This window comes from Papaver somniferum, chromosome 7 (genome assembly GCF_003573695.1).
Source record: "Papaver somniferum cultivar HN1 chromosome 7, ASM357369v1, whole genome shotgun sequence".
NCBI lineage: Eukaryota > Viridiplantae > Streptophyta > Magnoliopsida > Ranunculales > Papaveraceae > Papaver > Papaver somniferum.
The window spans coordinates 68,744,885-68,760,480 of NC_039364.1; the positions used below are offsets into that span (position 1 = coordinate 68,744,885).

General features: G+C 36.2%; 1 protein-coding gene across 1 annotated transcript; it reads right to left on the minus strand.

Annotated features, from left to right (window-relative positions):
- Positions 1–3,428: 3,428 nt before the first annotated feature.
- Positions 3,429–6,174, minus strand: LOC113297557 (pre-mRNA-splicing factor syf2-like). Its single transcript, XM_026546063.1, has 5 exons — positions 5,795–6,174; positions 5,118–5,296; positions 4,743–4,983; positions 4,050–4,186; positions 3,429–3,912 (listed from the first exon to the last, which is right to left on the minus strand). The coding sequence occupies exons 1-5, from the start codon at positions 5,916–5,918 to the stop codon at positions 3,685–3,687; spliced, it is 909 nt and encodes a 302-aa protein (XP_026401848.1). The 5' UTR covers positions 5,919–6,174; the 3' UTR covers positions 3,429–3,684.
- Between the last annotated feature and the right edge of the window lie 9,422 nt (positions 6,175–15,596).

Sequence of the window (15,596 nt, forward strand, 5' to 3'; positions counted from 1 at the left end):
TTGCTGCCATAAAAAAATTTGGAGATACATCAGATGGATGTTAAGACAACTTTTCGAAAACCGTGAATTAGATAAAGAAATTTACATAGACCAACCTGATGAGGACTTTGTAGTGAAAGGTTATGAAGACAAAGTTTGTAAGTTGAACAAATCTTTATATGGATTTTAAAATAAGCACGTAAACAGTGACATGGAAAATTTAATCATGTGATAATGTGTTGTGGATTTAATTTAATGAATCTGACAAGTATATTTACAAGTAACTTGTTAAGGATGCCTGTGTGATTGTATGATTGTATGTTGATGATATGCTTATACTTGATACAAACATAGATGTGATTAATTCCACTAAAAACATGCACTGTATGAGGACGTTGACTTGAAAGACTTAGGCCCTTTTGATGTAATCTTAGGGATGGGGATTAGAAGATAATCAAACATTTATAGTCTTAGTCATTCTCATTATGTTGAATTTGTGCTTATGAGATACAATCGGTCTGATTGTAAGCCTGCTTGTACTCGGTACGATTCTTCTTGTAGACTCAAGAAAAGTAAGAGTAATGGAGTATCTTAACTTGAATACTCAAGAGTTATAGGATGTCTGATGAATTTAATGAACTGTAAGAGTCCAGACATTGCCTATATTGTGAGTGAGTTAAGTATATATACTTGTAGTCCAGAGCAAGAGCATTTGTACGCACTTAGTAGAGTATTATGGTACCTAAAATACTTTATTACCTTTTGTTTGATTTATGAAAGGTATCTTGTTGTCCTTGAGGGACTTTGTGATGCAAACTGGATAGTTGACTCAGAAGAGTTTAAGTCTACGAGTGGATATGTTTTCACTCTAGCAGGAGGGTTTATTTTTGGAAGATTTCCAAACATACTTATATTTCTCAATTCATTATGGAATCTAAGAGTATTGTGTTAGATAAAGCACGAGAGGGGGTCGAGTGCCTAAGATGCTTTTTAGAAGACGTTCCTCTCTGGCATAGGCATGTGCCAGCTATATCTATACATTGTGTTAGCCAAGCTATAATAGCTAAAGCTAAAAATAATTAATCTCATTTGGCGTTATTTCCATACATTGGATAAAGTCCAAGGAGAATATCGCACAACCTTTGACGAAAGGTTTGTACAAAGAGATAGTTAAAAATGCATCGAGGGGGATGGGGCTTAAGCTCATAAATTAAACTTGCCACGAAGGATACTCAACCTTGCTGACTGGAGATCCCAAGATCAAGGTTTCGAATGAGCCAACTAATTTGTGGTGGGTAAAGGAAAACAATATCAGAGAATTTCATTCTATGTTCCTTCCCTATGGTGTAGACGTGATAGTGTGACTGCATGTGAAGGATGACTTTTAAGAAGTCTTAATGAGTTCCATAGTTTCAATTTAAGATTTAAGTGGGGTGTAGCATTAACACTCTTTATGGAAACTCACCTATCTGAATGAGGAAGTGGGGCCGCTTCCTATGAGAATATGAGTTTTGATTCTCTAGAGCATTATGAGAAACAGGATATGTCCATGGCCAAATTGGACAAAACGACACGAGCTTGGCAGCAACCTTGGAGATATCACCCGTGGTCGTTATTGCGAATCACATCAAACGCTAGCAGTTCAAGACATAGTTCACTGTCTCTAGCAAGTAATTTCGGTAATATCTCACTAAAAAAAGGTTCAAGACCTCGTGGACACCTCTGCCTAAAATGGTATTTCCTGCGTTTTTTATGTGATTTTTGTTTTGATGGTTTTGGTATTACTGGAACTTAGGACCTAAGGGTTCACTAGTTCATGCTTTTTCACTTTGGTGAAAGAAACCTTTAGTCTCACCTGTGAGGAACTAAAGATGAAAGCTCTTTATACTATATGATTTTGCAATCCATAGCATGACCATGGAGTCAACACAATTTAGTGTGAGAGAGAGGACGTTGGAATGGCTAGTATGACTTCTACATGCACGGTCCGTCTGTCTGTTCAGTCAGTTTGGTAGTGGGATTGGGGTGTTGATTTACCAAGATCTATCTGTGTTTTTCATGTTTTATTGTGGGGGATTGTTGGAAAACAATTAATAAAATATGATTTTTAAAGTTTTAATAAAAATTATAATTTATTGTTTTCTTTTGTGAATGAAAAACTTATTAGTCCCACACAGTGGAGTTTTCACTTTTTAGTTGTTTTAAGAGACTATATAAGTTTTTTAGTCCCACATCGGGGAGTTCATCTTTTTAAGTTGTATTATTCCATTATATAAAGAAATTCACTACTTTTGTAAAATCAATGGGAAAGAGGATTCTCTATTTTTTTAGAGAGACCCCCAAGAGAAAATATTTTATAGTGATTTCTTTAACGTTCACAATTTTCCTTAAGTGTTTTTTCGGAATTGCCTAGCTCAAGTCGAGCATTTACTCCATATGCTAGTAGTAGGTGTAGTAGGGTGTTTTATCCTGAAGATATCCGTCCTGTAAGGGCTATAGCATCACTCTTGAGTATAGCCGGGCGCTAATGTCTTAAAGGAAGCGCGTTAAACACGTGACTCACTCTGTTTTTCCAAAAAATTTCTTCGTTGCTGTCGCGGAGATTTGGGGAGCTCGTCCGTTTTATCGAATCAATCACTTCCATTACAAACGAGCTAAGTATCAATAACCTTATTTTGATTATTGCACCCAACATTATGTACCATGAATTGACTCGGCAATTTGAAAATGAGAAAAAAGATAGATAATTTCTCATTTCAACTGCAGAATTATACGGGGATTACTTGGGTTAATTTGTATTGTAATTCCAAACACCATCAAAGTGGAAGATATTTATCTAATTACTACTTCAAGTAAAATCACATATTTCAGTATCATTGTAATACAATAATAAAATCGTTGGGTAATGATATCAGTGACCTGAGCTCGAAACTCGCCAGCACTTTTTTTTACGGAGTGTCAATAATAAAATCATTGGGTGGGTGATGATATCAGTGACCTGAACTCGAAACACGCCAGCACCTTCTTTTACCGATCCAAATAAAAAAAAGTAAATCGCACATATGAGCCGTATTGGATGGAATTATACAGCCGCACAATGTTTAGTACTGGATGGAATTATACAGCCGAACAATGTTTAGTACACATCGCACTTCCGCTCGGGTCGAGGCTGCCACTCGGCCCTAAGACGGATCAAAGAAGAGTGGGGAACCTCTTCTATTCAGTCGAGATCCTCCGGAACCTCTCCTATTCAGTCGAAAACAAGAATGAAAAAGTAAAATCAAACAAAAAATCAAAGACTATTAGATTAATTGGAATGATGATCTTTCATGTTTTCTTTGCTATCTACCTGAAAATGGGAAGCAAGAAGCTAAAAAAAAAATCAGTTTCTTTTTGTTTAAAACTTGGTCTCTTTTACTGAAGAGTTCATTACAGCTGTCGCTCAAAAATGACAAAAAAGTAGTCCGCTCCGAAACAGAGTTGCGTTTTTACTTTGATCAACTTCTACAAATAAGGACAGTTTGCTGCAAAAGTCCTTGCATACTAAACAATTGTGACGATTGGTCTTGGAAATCAACCACAAATTCTCATCTCAACATTTTGACCAGTTTTACAACTTCGATATAATCAACAACTTATGGCGTGCATCCGGTAGTTTTTTAGTTATTACAACGTAGTACTTGTAAATTCGAACACTATAATAACTTAGTCTGGCAGAGCCGTTCCTCGCTCAAGATTATTCTTGATTTCCAACGTGTATTTACCCAAGGCTCTCTCAATTTTCTTGTTGAAATGCTCATTACGGTCATTGATAGAATCAATATCTTTCTCTTCATGGAATTTCCTCCTCCTGCTAAATTCTTTGCGCTTGCCATCCCTGTCATTGAGCTCCTTCACCATCTTGTCAATTTTATCCTCCGAGATTTTTGGTGTCTACATCGAACAGTAAACGAATCAGGATCCCATTAAATAAATAATGATTCATCACCTTTTCTCAATCAGATTGAAGTAGATAACAAAAAGAACAACTTCAGGAAAGTAAAATTTACTTGATATACTATTCAACATACCTTCCCGTATTGAAGACTGGAAGCCTCACGGTAGAACTCCAGATCAGCTTCTTTCATCTTATTATATTCTTCTAGGTTGCAGTCTATGTTTTTCGTACGCTTCTTATAAGCATTATACAACGTTTTCTGGTTGAAAACTGTTCAAAGAGGAATATGTCAGCTTTACCTTGAACCAGGTTCCAAAATGATTGAAAACCGGAAATTGTACAGCTAAGCTGTAAAGGACGAAGAAACCACCACATTTCCCAGAAAGCTATTGTCGCAACCCCCAAGCGCAAAAGACAGTAATTAAATAACTTATAACTATTGATTATAAGGTTGATTTTCCTTTTGACCTCTAGTCTGAGTTTAGTTCATATTGCTTAACAGTAAGCGCGATAACAAAATTGTTCAAATTATCTGAGGTTCTCCTCAGCCAAAAATGAGTTCAAATATGGTTTTGATAGCATCGGCAAAGATATATGAAGGACAAATTCTGCGTTGAAGCTTGACCTGTAAATGAAAGTTTTACCCATGTGTCCTTCATACCCAAGCTTCTCTTTAAGAAATCGTACTAAGAGAAGAAAACAGAGCAACTGAGGATGAGTAGCAGTCATCCTTCTCTAACTAATAACCCCATGAAGGATGCACAATAATATTATCGAAGACTATGCAAAGATAACAGAAACAAGTATTTGCATGATAGAAGCTTACCATCCCAACCAAAAGGAGCAGGTTCCTTTTCCCACTTTTTATATTTCGCCTCTGCCGCCTCCTGTGTATCAAGCATGTATGCCTTTGTCATATCCAAGCCATTAGAATCTAGTAGTTTTCCAATTTTTTTCTTCCTATCCTCCATCCATTTTTGTTTAGAAATACCCCTCGTCTCCTGAGGAGCTTCGATTTTCTTCTTCTCAGCTACCATGGCAGTCTGGTTTGCTTTTCTTGCCTCATTCTGCGAGCAGAATGCAACATAAGTACGAAAATTAGTAAAAACAAACCAAAAATTGGAAAGGAACTCACAGTAATGACATTACGAAAATCACAATATATTTACATCAACATCATAAGTTTATATGTTGTAATTACCATCTTTAGCCTCAGGTTGAACAACTTTTTCTGCCTTTCGCTGAGGCTGGCATAATCTACCTCAACATTTTCCTCAGCGGGATGATCATCATCATCCTTGTCAGCATGTTCTTCCTGACTGATTCCCTGGTCATCAAGATCCTTGTCCTGATGGGTATGGCTACCAGCTTGTTTAAGCTCTGAAACATGGAATCCAACATTGAAATATTGGAACATGAGTAAAACAAATTATTCAAATACACAATTCTAAGTCATGGCAATTTCTGAATCATCAGTACAATCCCATTGAAGTGCAATTTATGTATATGCCCTATATAACACTAATGCCTCTAAATCCTAAGCTTCACAAATTGTAGACAAACCTTATGTCAATCTTTTTGTATTCCACAAACCCATCTCACTTAAACATTCGTATTATCAGAAAAATCGCATATTTAATGCAGTATGAACATGGTTATATCAAATTTATAAATAAGCCCTAACTATCCTCCCCAACACTTCTAAAACTATCCCTTCTCTTAATTCTCATCTAGGGATTCGCATATATCACTAACACTGAAGATAGAAAACTTCAATTTCAATAAAATTTTAAGTAGAATGTTTAAATTCGGTTCAGATTTTCACGTGTATCAATAAATTTTCCAATAGAAATTAGGGTTTTGAGGTGAAAATTTTACCTGATTGTGATCGTTCTAATCGTTCCTTCACTTCAGCGATTCTAAGAAAGCAAAACTCAACACATTCGTGATAAGGATTTGATGCGTTTCTACAATCAGGATGAACTCTACTACCTTCCGCCATTGTTTCGCCCAAACTATCTCAACCAAATTACGTTAATTTCAGATACGAAAAAGCTTGAAATTTGAGACAAGGAAAAAGAAAAGTACCCTGATACCGTTTCTGTCTGTATAATCAAAACCCTAAAGAACCCGACGAGATCCCAAAAGTTTTCTAGGATTTTCTATGTGGCTCTCCCAGTCGAGACTTGAGAGACAAACCTGCTCTAGGGGAGGAGAGAGATATTTTAAAGTCTCGCCGATGGATCGGTTTAGTTGTAGGCTCCTGACAAACTATGAGGGTGAAAACATTTGTTTGGAATGATACATGGGATTTTAGACCTCCAACGTCTCCAAGAGTAAGGTCCTAGTAAGACCGTCCTACAAGCCATGAGCAACACTATAGCGTCCCAAAACTAGCAGCTGATTAATCCAAGTGATTAACTAAATAAAGAGTCATTAACAATCTAAATCATTTATTTAAACATTCAATTAAAAAATCTGCTACAAAACTTAAAACCCAATAACTAACCCCGCTCAGAAATATATAAATAAGAACTCCTCTCAAATGATACATATACAATAGTCATTTGGTTTACAAACAAAATATACAACATAATAAACATAACAAATGTTATTCAACTGGCGAATTCAACACCTGAAGCTTTCGCCGCACAACTCTGATCTGTCTCTGAAACTGAAAGTGGGAATGGGTGAGCACATCATCCCTAAAAGGGGTGCCCTGTAGGAATAACATTTAACTTTCAAGTAATCAAAAGCAAGAGTTGGAAAACAATACATGTTTTCCCAAGCATTAAAGAATGACCAAGTCACTGAAATAAACAAACATGTATATGGACAAACTCCTTCTTCAAACAATGTATAATATGGTGTCAACCAGTTACACACCTAATAGCTATTGATATCACCCCTATTGACCCATAGTAAGCATAAAAGTTGAATTCATGTAGATATAAATGTGAAGGAGCGTATCCTATATACCACACGTGGAAATTCTCATTTCCCATAACAATTCATATTGACAACAAAACATTACAGGTCCTTTCCAAACCATGGAAAGATTAACAGAATCAACACAATTATCATAATACAAGTTAAACAATGCATGGAATGCATAAACTGACAATGCATGAGTTTAATAAACAAAGACTTTTGTAAAAGAAACAATAATGGTTACAAAAGAGTCAAATGTATTCCCACCTCTTTTGATGACAAGCCACGCCTACTTCGAGGTCCACGATCCACTGGTTTATCCTTTATCGATCGTTGTTAATATAGACTAATTGTTAATCACACAAGAACTCTAAGAATATAGCCAAAAAGGCATTGTTAATCGATCGTTGTTAATTGATCATTGCCTTAGCTGACGTGGATGACCAATCTAGCAGCTAGATATCTATCCCATAAGGGTTAGCCTAAGGTCCTACTAGGACCGTCCTACAAACCATGAAGAATGAAATTCTAAATATAAAAAAGTCTTAATTACACCTTTGGTATGACCCCTAACTAATTCCTTATCGTCTTAAAAAAATAATATTTAATACAAAATCATATTAAAATAATTTATTTTTGTCTAAATTTAAAATACATGGTATAACCTTGATTGTTGGAGATGAGTTTTAGGAAAAGAGTCTTAACTAGGCCTACATATGAAAACCCCGACAAATGGAGGTCTAAATAGGACCTCCATGTAGGATTTTTATGACCTACTAGTGGAGATGCTATGAGGGAGTTCCTCTTGAGATTAGATAGATAATTCTTAAGTATAAGTAATTGTTGTCGGCGTGTAATATAGTATGTTTGGATACTATTTTAAAAGTTGTTTTTTGATTTCTGAAAGCAAAATAATCAGAAGTTATTTTGGTTATACAATTTCATATTGACTTCAAGAAGCAAAAAAGTTAGTAGATTTTAAAGAGAAGCAAAAACATTTTGTTTCTGATTTCTCCTTCTGCTTAAGGTATCCAAACATGCTATTAGTTTATTTTGGGGATCGACTATCGAGTCTCAGATGATTCCTACGGTGACTATCAAAATAAAGTATTTAATGATCCAAATAGCATATCAAATCAGTTTTCACGCTATGGTAAGAGGTATCTGGCGGCTCAGAGTGAATCACACGGACAAGTTTAGGCTGCGAACCAAATTGAGTCGCTGCCTGGCCTTGTCCACTAACAATTACAAAAATATATATAGTTCGCTAGCAATAATGGTACTGCATTTTTAAAGCATTCATATGAGGATCGTGTAGTTAAAATGTGTTTGATCGAATTTTTATAGTGGTAAATAGAGTTGTCGTTCACTCGGACTTGATGAGATTGATTTTAAGAATTAATAAATTAAAATAAAAGAAAAATATATACAAAAAAATGTCACAGGATGAAGAATTTATTGGGACTCAGGATTTCACTGTTTTTCATGTTCATGGGGTTCAGAAATTAATTGTAGACATTTATAGCTCAACACAAAGGAAATACCAACTCTAATCTTTGCCAAAGTAGATTTCATAAAATGTTACGCGTAGGTCATAAGCATGGCGCATCAAAATTACCTAGAACTAAGCATGCTCCATCAAACAAAGTCACTAGTAATTAATAGAAATCATAATTCATTCAAAATCAAAGAAAATAGTAAACAAACAATCAATTAAGTTACCCCAATGGTGAAATCCAGCTTCCTCCGTTGTCCCAATGTTGGGTTTTAGCTCCTCATATTGTAGACACGCTCAAAGGATAATTTATTGCTCAAAAAGGTGTTTACAAATGATGAAAATGGGAGAAAATGATTAAAACCGGGTTTGTAACAAATATAATTGTTACAAACCAAACTATTACAGAGAACGATAAATGATAACTGTGACTGTCACTGTAGCACTACGACCCTCCAGTGTTGTGTTGTTGTCACTGTAAATGAACGACAGTTCTTTAGGGTCTTATGTTCTTCGTTCTCTCCTTCAATGGCAGCAGCAGAGACAAGCTCTGCAACTCTATTTCTCACCCTTTTTCGTCCCCTAACTCTCCATCCCCCTCTATGAGTGACGTAACCTCTTTATATAGTCAACAGGGGAGAAAATCTCTCGTATAATCTCCAAATTTTCTCGGTTGAGTGCAAGAATATTTTCACTTTACTCCTACGGGAATCACCGAGATTTCCTTCTCTTTTTGACTTGTACACGCTCATGCAACTGTTGTATTCTATTTTTTTATCTCCTTCGTCTGCTCATCTTCAATCTAGCATACTCCAGCACACTGCCAGTTACTACAGACTAAGTCAAACATACGAATTCTTCCCAAAAATAATCAACAACGTCTCGATATTCTTTCTAACTCCCCTGTAAACTCCTTATTTATCGTTTCTGTCACACGTAAACAACCCTGTTATGTCATAACAGACTGTTTCTAACCCATATCCACGTGAATATCTCACACATAACTCTCAGAAACCCGAGAACTCCTCAACAACTCTGTTTTGTGAAATCCACGTACACAGCCCAGGTTTTTCGATTCCAAGACAATTACCAACCCTGTTAGAATGCAACAGGATGAAATATATCCAAGTACAACAGAAAATCACGAGAAAATCTCTTACGAATTCTTTCAGAAGTTCTCGTTTTTCAAACCAATTATTCCCGCCATTTTCTGGTTTTCAGAAAATGAAGAAGGTGCGCCCCCTAACCAGAGTAGGGGTGCACTTAGCCGCGGGGTGGAAATAGTAGCTCCAGGGTGCAAATAGCGGTGGATGCCCCTTATCACTAGGGTACCCCTTATCCAAAATGAAGGTCTGAATAGCAGGTGTCCTCCGGAGGTGCCTTTAGCAACTTTTCGAGCCGATTTCTCCAAAAATGATTATTGATCAAAAATACATACAAACACACAAAAAACCATAATTAGTACAATATCGAGCACTAACAATACAGAACATTGAGAACAAAATAGACACATAAATGCGTCTATCAAATACCCCCAAACTTATTATTTGCTAGTCTCGAGCAAATTAAATCTAAAAAAATAAAACCGAGTTAATCTCGGGAGGGTTTACCAGAGGTGTACCCACAAAACCTTTACTCCATACCCTAGCTATCTACGTAGAACCTCGGAAGGCACTAAAGAATCTCCTTGGTTGGCATACTTATTGACTACAGGAGGAAGTACCCTGATGCGAAATTCCAATTGTTGTACACGAGTTTGCACTCAAGCATACTAAAATTCATATAAAATGACAGAGCTCTACTCAGATATTTCTGGACATCATAAACCGGAGTCAACCAATCACATGGATAGATTAAGAAGATGGATGTAGAGAAAAACGTGGATGATGTTGACTAAGGTGAACCTATCCTAATGGACTGAGATACTGGTCTGGACTAATATCAACACACTGGCATATACAATGGAACCATTGGTCGATAATCCTAACTATAGGTCAACTCAGCTGGCATATACAAGGGTACCAGTGGTCGACTTTATTGTATTTATTCCGGTTGGTCTAGTGGTCTGGTCTCAATTTTTTTTTATTTTTTTTTGTATCTCAGTCACTCTATTTCACCCTAGCAATGGTAAAAAGGAAAAAAAAAAGTGATTAGGATTCTTTCGATGTTTCCATCACGAGGATATGGCGAAACTACCATGTTTTCTTTTTTTCCAACACCTGAGCTCTGTGCTTTTATGAATAGACTCTTCTAGATGTTTCCATCTAATCAGATTGGTTCCTCAACTCCCACAACCAATATGTTCCCATCCACTTAGATTGGTTAGTGCCATACTTAATAAGCATAAATTTCTAGGCTCTGGAGTTTATTTTTTTATACTGCAACTAAAAAGTTTATCCCATACCCCCAAACTTAAATCTAACATTGTCCTCAATGTTCTAAAGATAAAATTTAAAATCATGAACAAGGAGAAACTGTTACCACTTGAAGCAAAAGAGTTAAGGAAAGATATTACCGCGTTGCATGAGCATGGGTTACCTCCCAAGAAGTGCTAAGTTTAAAGTCTTCAGCCAGACTAGGAAAGGATTAATCACCTTGCAGAATCATATAGCAGTAACCGGAATGACTGTGGGTCATCTGGATCAAAAATTATTACCCAAAAGAAGAGAAAATTGCAACAGAATGTTTTAAGTAAAACAACTATATCTAGTTGTGGTTCAGGATCAGGCTCTATAAAAGGGTCCAAATAAAAGGTTTTCATCGGTTGGATTTCCTCAAAGGTATTCTAAAGATCAGGTTGAAGAGTCTGTAAATACTCAACTAAGAACTTATAAGCGCACAACAATAACCTGATAACTGGGGATCCTCTAAGTCAATTAGATTTGACTCACACATCTGACCATAATGAAAGAGGTGGTCTTCCTTAAGCAAATGTGTCGATCCTATTCTCCTAAAGTAATTAGGTTTAGTCTCAAAACTTAATAACCGACACATATGAAAATCATAAGTTCCCACAATTGGAAGAAAAAATTTTGGTGGGAAAACAAAGTCAATCTTGGTATCATAGCCTGCGTTAACCACATCAACCAGAGGGTGGGTTTCTAACAACTGAGCTTCTTTTTGGACATTATTAGGTTCGGGAAAACGTGTATGGAGATAATCTTGTAAGATGGTTGAGGCACAAATGTCAAGTCCTACACGAGGGAACTTTCTAAGAGTTAAAGGTAAAACACAGGGAGAATGATAATCACCCCCAAACTTAGAGTTTTGGGTGTCTCTAGATAGACTAACTACAATTTCCCTAATTTCTAGATCATCGGAATCCTGAAAATGGTCAATTGCTTCTTTTAGGTTATACTCAGGTGATGCATCCTCACTCATTTTTAAAACGGTAACAACAATAACAATCTTCACAAAATTACAATCATGTTCAAAATCACGCCAAACCAATCCTCCGCTCTCTCAGAAATCTCTGTTTTCAACCCAAAATCTCTGTCAATTTATCAATTTAGCTTGGACTTTATCTATGATTTTGTCTTGTAAAATCTTATCAAATCTACACCCAACTTACAAAAACACCCAAGTTGTGTTGGGAATCATGGTAGAACCGATCCCTACCTATATTGGGAGTCTTGTAAAACCGATCCTAACTTTTGTTGGGAGTCAAGGTAGAACCTATCCCTACCTATATTGGGAGACTTGGTAAAACCGATCCTAACTTTTTTGGGGATTCAAGGTAAAACAGATCCCTACCTATATTGGAGATTTGGTAGAGCCGAACCTAGCCTATATTAGGAGTCATGGTAGAACCGTCCCCAAGAGAAAAACAGATCTCCAATATTCACATATTACTTTAGGGTTTGTGTGAGTTTGGAATTAAGGTTTGCTAAGGTAGGAAATTTATAGATGTTGACATAATTTGAACATATGCATAATTCTTATCATTGATTGTTCAAAGATATTCCTTGATACTCAAGGTGATTCCAAACCGAAATATTGGAGAATCTTTTAGTTAAGATTTCTGAACTTATTTGTTTTGATTTCCAGCAATCAAAACATATCTCTAGAAAAACTATATTAGTCAAGGAATATCTCACGTTTAATCCTTTTTGCGCGTAGCCTATTTCTGAAGGTTTTAAACAATTCAGCATAACCAAGTTTTTGTTTAGGATTGTCTGTAACCTGTGTCTGTCGTCTCAGCAAGTGTGTAGTAGTTTTGTTAGTCCACTGCTACTCAAATTTTTTCATCCCCCTGTGAGATATCAGCGCAAGCATTCTGGTATCTCTTGTCCATCATTATATTCTGTGTTAACCTGGACCTGTTCCATTGTAACTGTGTAGTTTCTATAAGCTTAGTATGCCCTGGTTAACAATTCAGCAGAATAGTTCAAAATCATTGTTATGCTGTAGATTCTTTGCAACCAGTTTTAATCAATAGTGAAATTTCCTTGTCTTTGTTGTACCTGCACACTTCTGGGTACTGAGATTACTTTTTGAGCTCACCAGGTACCCGTGATACTGCACTGCGAACCAAGAAAAGGAAGAAAGAGCTGAGAAAATAGATTAAATTTGTTGGTCTTCCCCCTGTGTCATTCCAGAGGTAAGTTTCTCAAAAATACTCGGTATGCTTGAGTCCGCCTTCGCTTGCTACGTACATGATCTAAGTTGTTTTGAATTTTGTTTTAGTGAAAAGAGCTTCATAATTTGTCACCAAATGCGAGCAGGCCACTCGTTAAGTTAACAACAACATCATTTCTAAATCAAATAGAAACAACCATTTAGGACAGGTAGGCTTTGTCAGGCAGATACTTTATGATTACAGTAAGAAAAGGAACAAAAATATATCATGGCAGGATTTTGGTCTGCAACAGGGGATGAGAGATCGTCGCAAAAATCTATTAGAGAACTCGCACATGAGCATGCTTCATATTTTGAGTATCCATTAGACCATGGTGTTGATAATTATAGGGATTATTATGGACCTTTTCTAGGTCCTGAGCTACAATATATAGACCCTAATTGTTATCCACACAAGTATCAGCCACCACCAGGGGATGTTGAACAATTTTGTATTCCCTGAGCCCTTGTATGCAATCTGTGATGGAAAATATCAAAATCATTGAACAAAATAATGCCAGATTTGAATTGAAAGCATTGTATGATCATCCATATAGCAACACCTCTGAATTCCCCTTCTGTAGTGAACCTCATGCACACCCATGTATATCCATATGAAATGAGGATACCCACTAGTGAAGACTCTCCTTCCATTGAACAACTTAATATGATTCTTCAAATGAACCTGATTCATTTACAAAGTGAAGAAAGGAAGGAATTTCATGATGAGATGTTTGTTATTCCTAATAAGGTAAATTTTGAAAATAATGTTTATCTTTCTACTCAGGTAACTAATACTGAATATGAACCTAATCTAGAGGTGGCCGAGTTGACTCGAGACACTATGATTTTGAATAGGGGATTGCATTCTTATTATTATTATTATGATGATGATGATATGTTAGAACAGTATGTTTATTCTGAAAATTTCGTTATCGAACCTTTGGGTTCAAAGACATTAGGCTTCTCAGCTGCAACCTTTATGAATGATTCTTCTTCTAATATTCAATCCATAAATACATGTGATGTTGATTCTGAATTGGGGCTTGAACAATTGTTCTGTGAATGTAAGCATGATGTACAACTCGTATTTGACTAAGGGAAGGATGAATTTTCTGTCGACACTAATGTTCTTATGCATAATGATATAATTCTTGTGTCTAATTCCCTTCCTAGGTCACAATATGATGTTTCTTCTGAAAATCCTATGCATGAGATGAAAATTTTGGATAATGATGATTATGAATTGGGGCATGATTTTTTGCTCTATGAAAATGAACATGATATACCTGTTTCTAACTCAGGGAGAGTATTTGATGGTACTAGTGGTCTTATACATGAAATCAACTTAGATGTGCATACTTTCTTTCCTAAGTCACACAGACTGAAACTCTTCCACCCAACCTAGATTTTGTCTATAAAGAGATTGTAAAACCAACTTTTCTAAGAGTACTTAATCTAGGAATGGAACCGTGTGCCTCCCAAATCCTCTTAGACTACTTTGCAGCTAAGTATAATGTCTTTAAGGAGCCATGGTTGGAATGTGTACCTCTTCCCTACCCTGAACATGTCCACTTTGAATTAGACCTTGTGCATGATGCACCCATGAAACTGGTAGATTTTGTGTCCAAAAGTATATCCGTTGAAAAATCCAGGTTTGGGGGTAGCTCATTTTGTTTTCCAATTTCACTTGCATTTCTATCCTATATTATAATTGTGTGAGGTTGTTAAAATTTTTGTACTCCGTCTTTTGGGTTGATCCTCAACTCTTTCGATTGTTGGTGTATGGTGAATTTTTCCCGTATAATCTAGTAGGTAATTATATTTTCTAGATCTTCTTGTATATATGTGTGCTAATCCAATGTGACGTCTGCTGATTCATGTTGGATTCTAGCCTTGAATAATGAAACTTTAATCTTGCTTTCGCCAACATACCGACAGTCTCTTCCCTTTTCTCTAATAAGCATGGTTCTCATGGTATGTTGTTGTTTAAAATCTTATTATATGTCTAAACATTGAGGACAATGTTAGATTTAGGTTTGGGGAAGTATTTTGCATATAGAGTTTTTAGTCTTTTGCTTAAAAAAATAAATCAAAAATCAAAATATTTGAAAATATTTGCATAAACCTCCAACTTTTTGAGATTTCAGAGTCACTAGCATGATTCTAGCTATGTTTACATAGAGAGTCTGACCGAAATAACTGAACTTGGAAGCACTGGAGAACACAATCCGGTTTCTTGTTTGTCTGGGCGTTAAAGTTGGATTTAACCATGCCGGTGGGAAAATTAGGTGCAACAAAGATATTTGGTACCAGAGTTGTGATCACCCTTAATGGATACTAACTATTTTTACATCAAGTGAGGCACCAACCTTCATTTTTGTGACTATCTAAAAAGTTCTTTTAGAGTGTGTGTCACCGTACGTCAATTCCGGGTAGGAATGGTGAGCTGCCCAACTTCGCACCACTTTCAGCATTATTTTTGATCTCTTGAGTGCTAATTTTGTCAATCATGAGGGTGACGTCTAAAGATTAAAACTCTTTCTTGTAGTTTGATTTGCAGTTAGCACCTCTCTCTCTCTCTCTCTTGACAGGCTACGCGCAATCTTGGAACCGATTTGCCACACTTCCAAACAA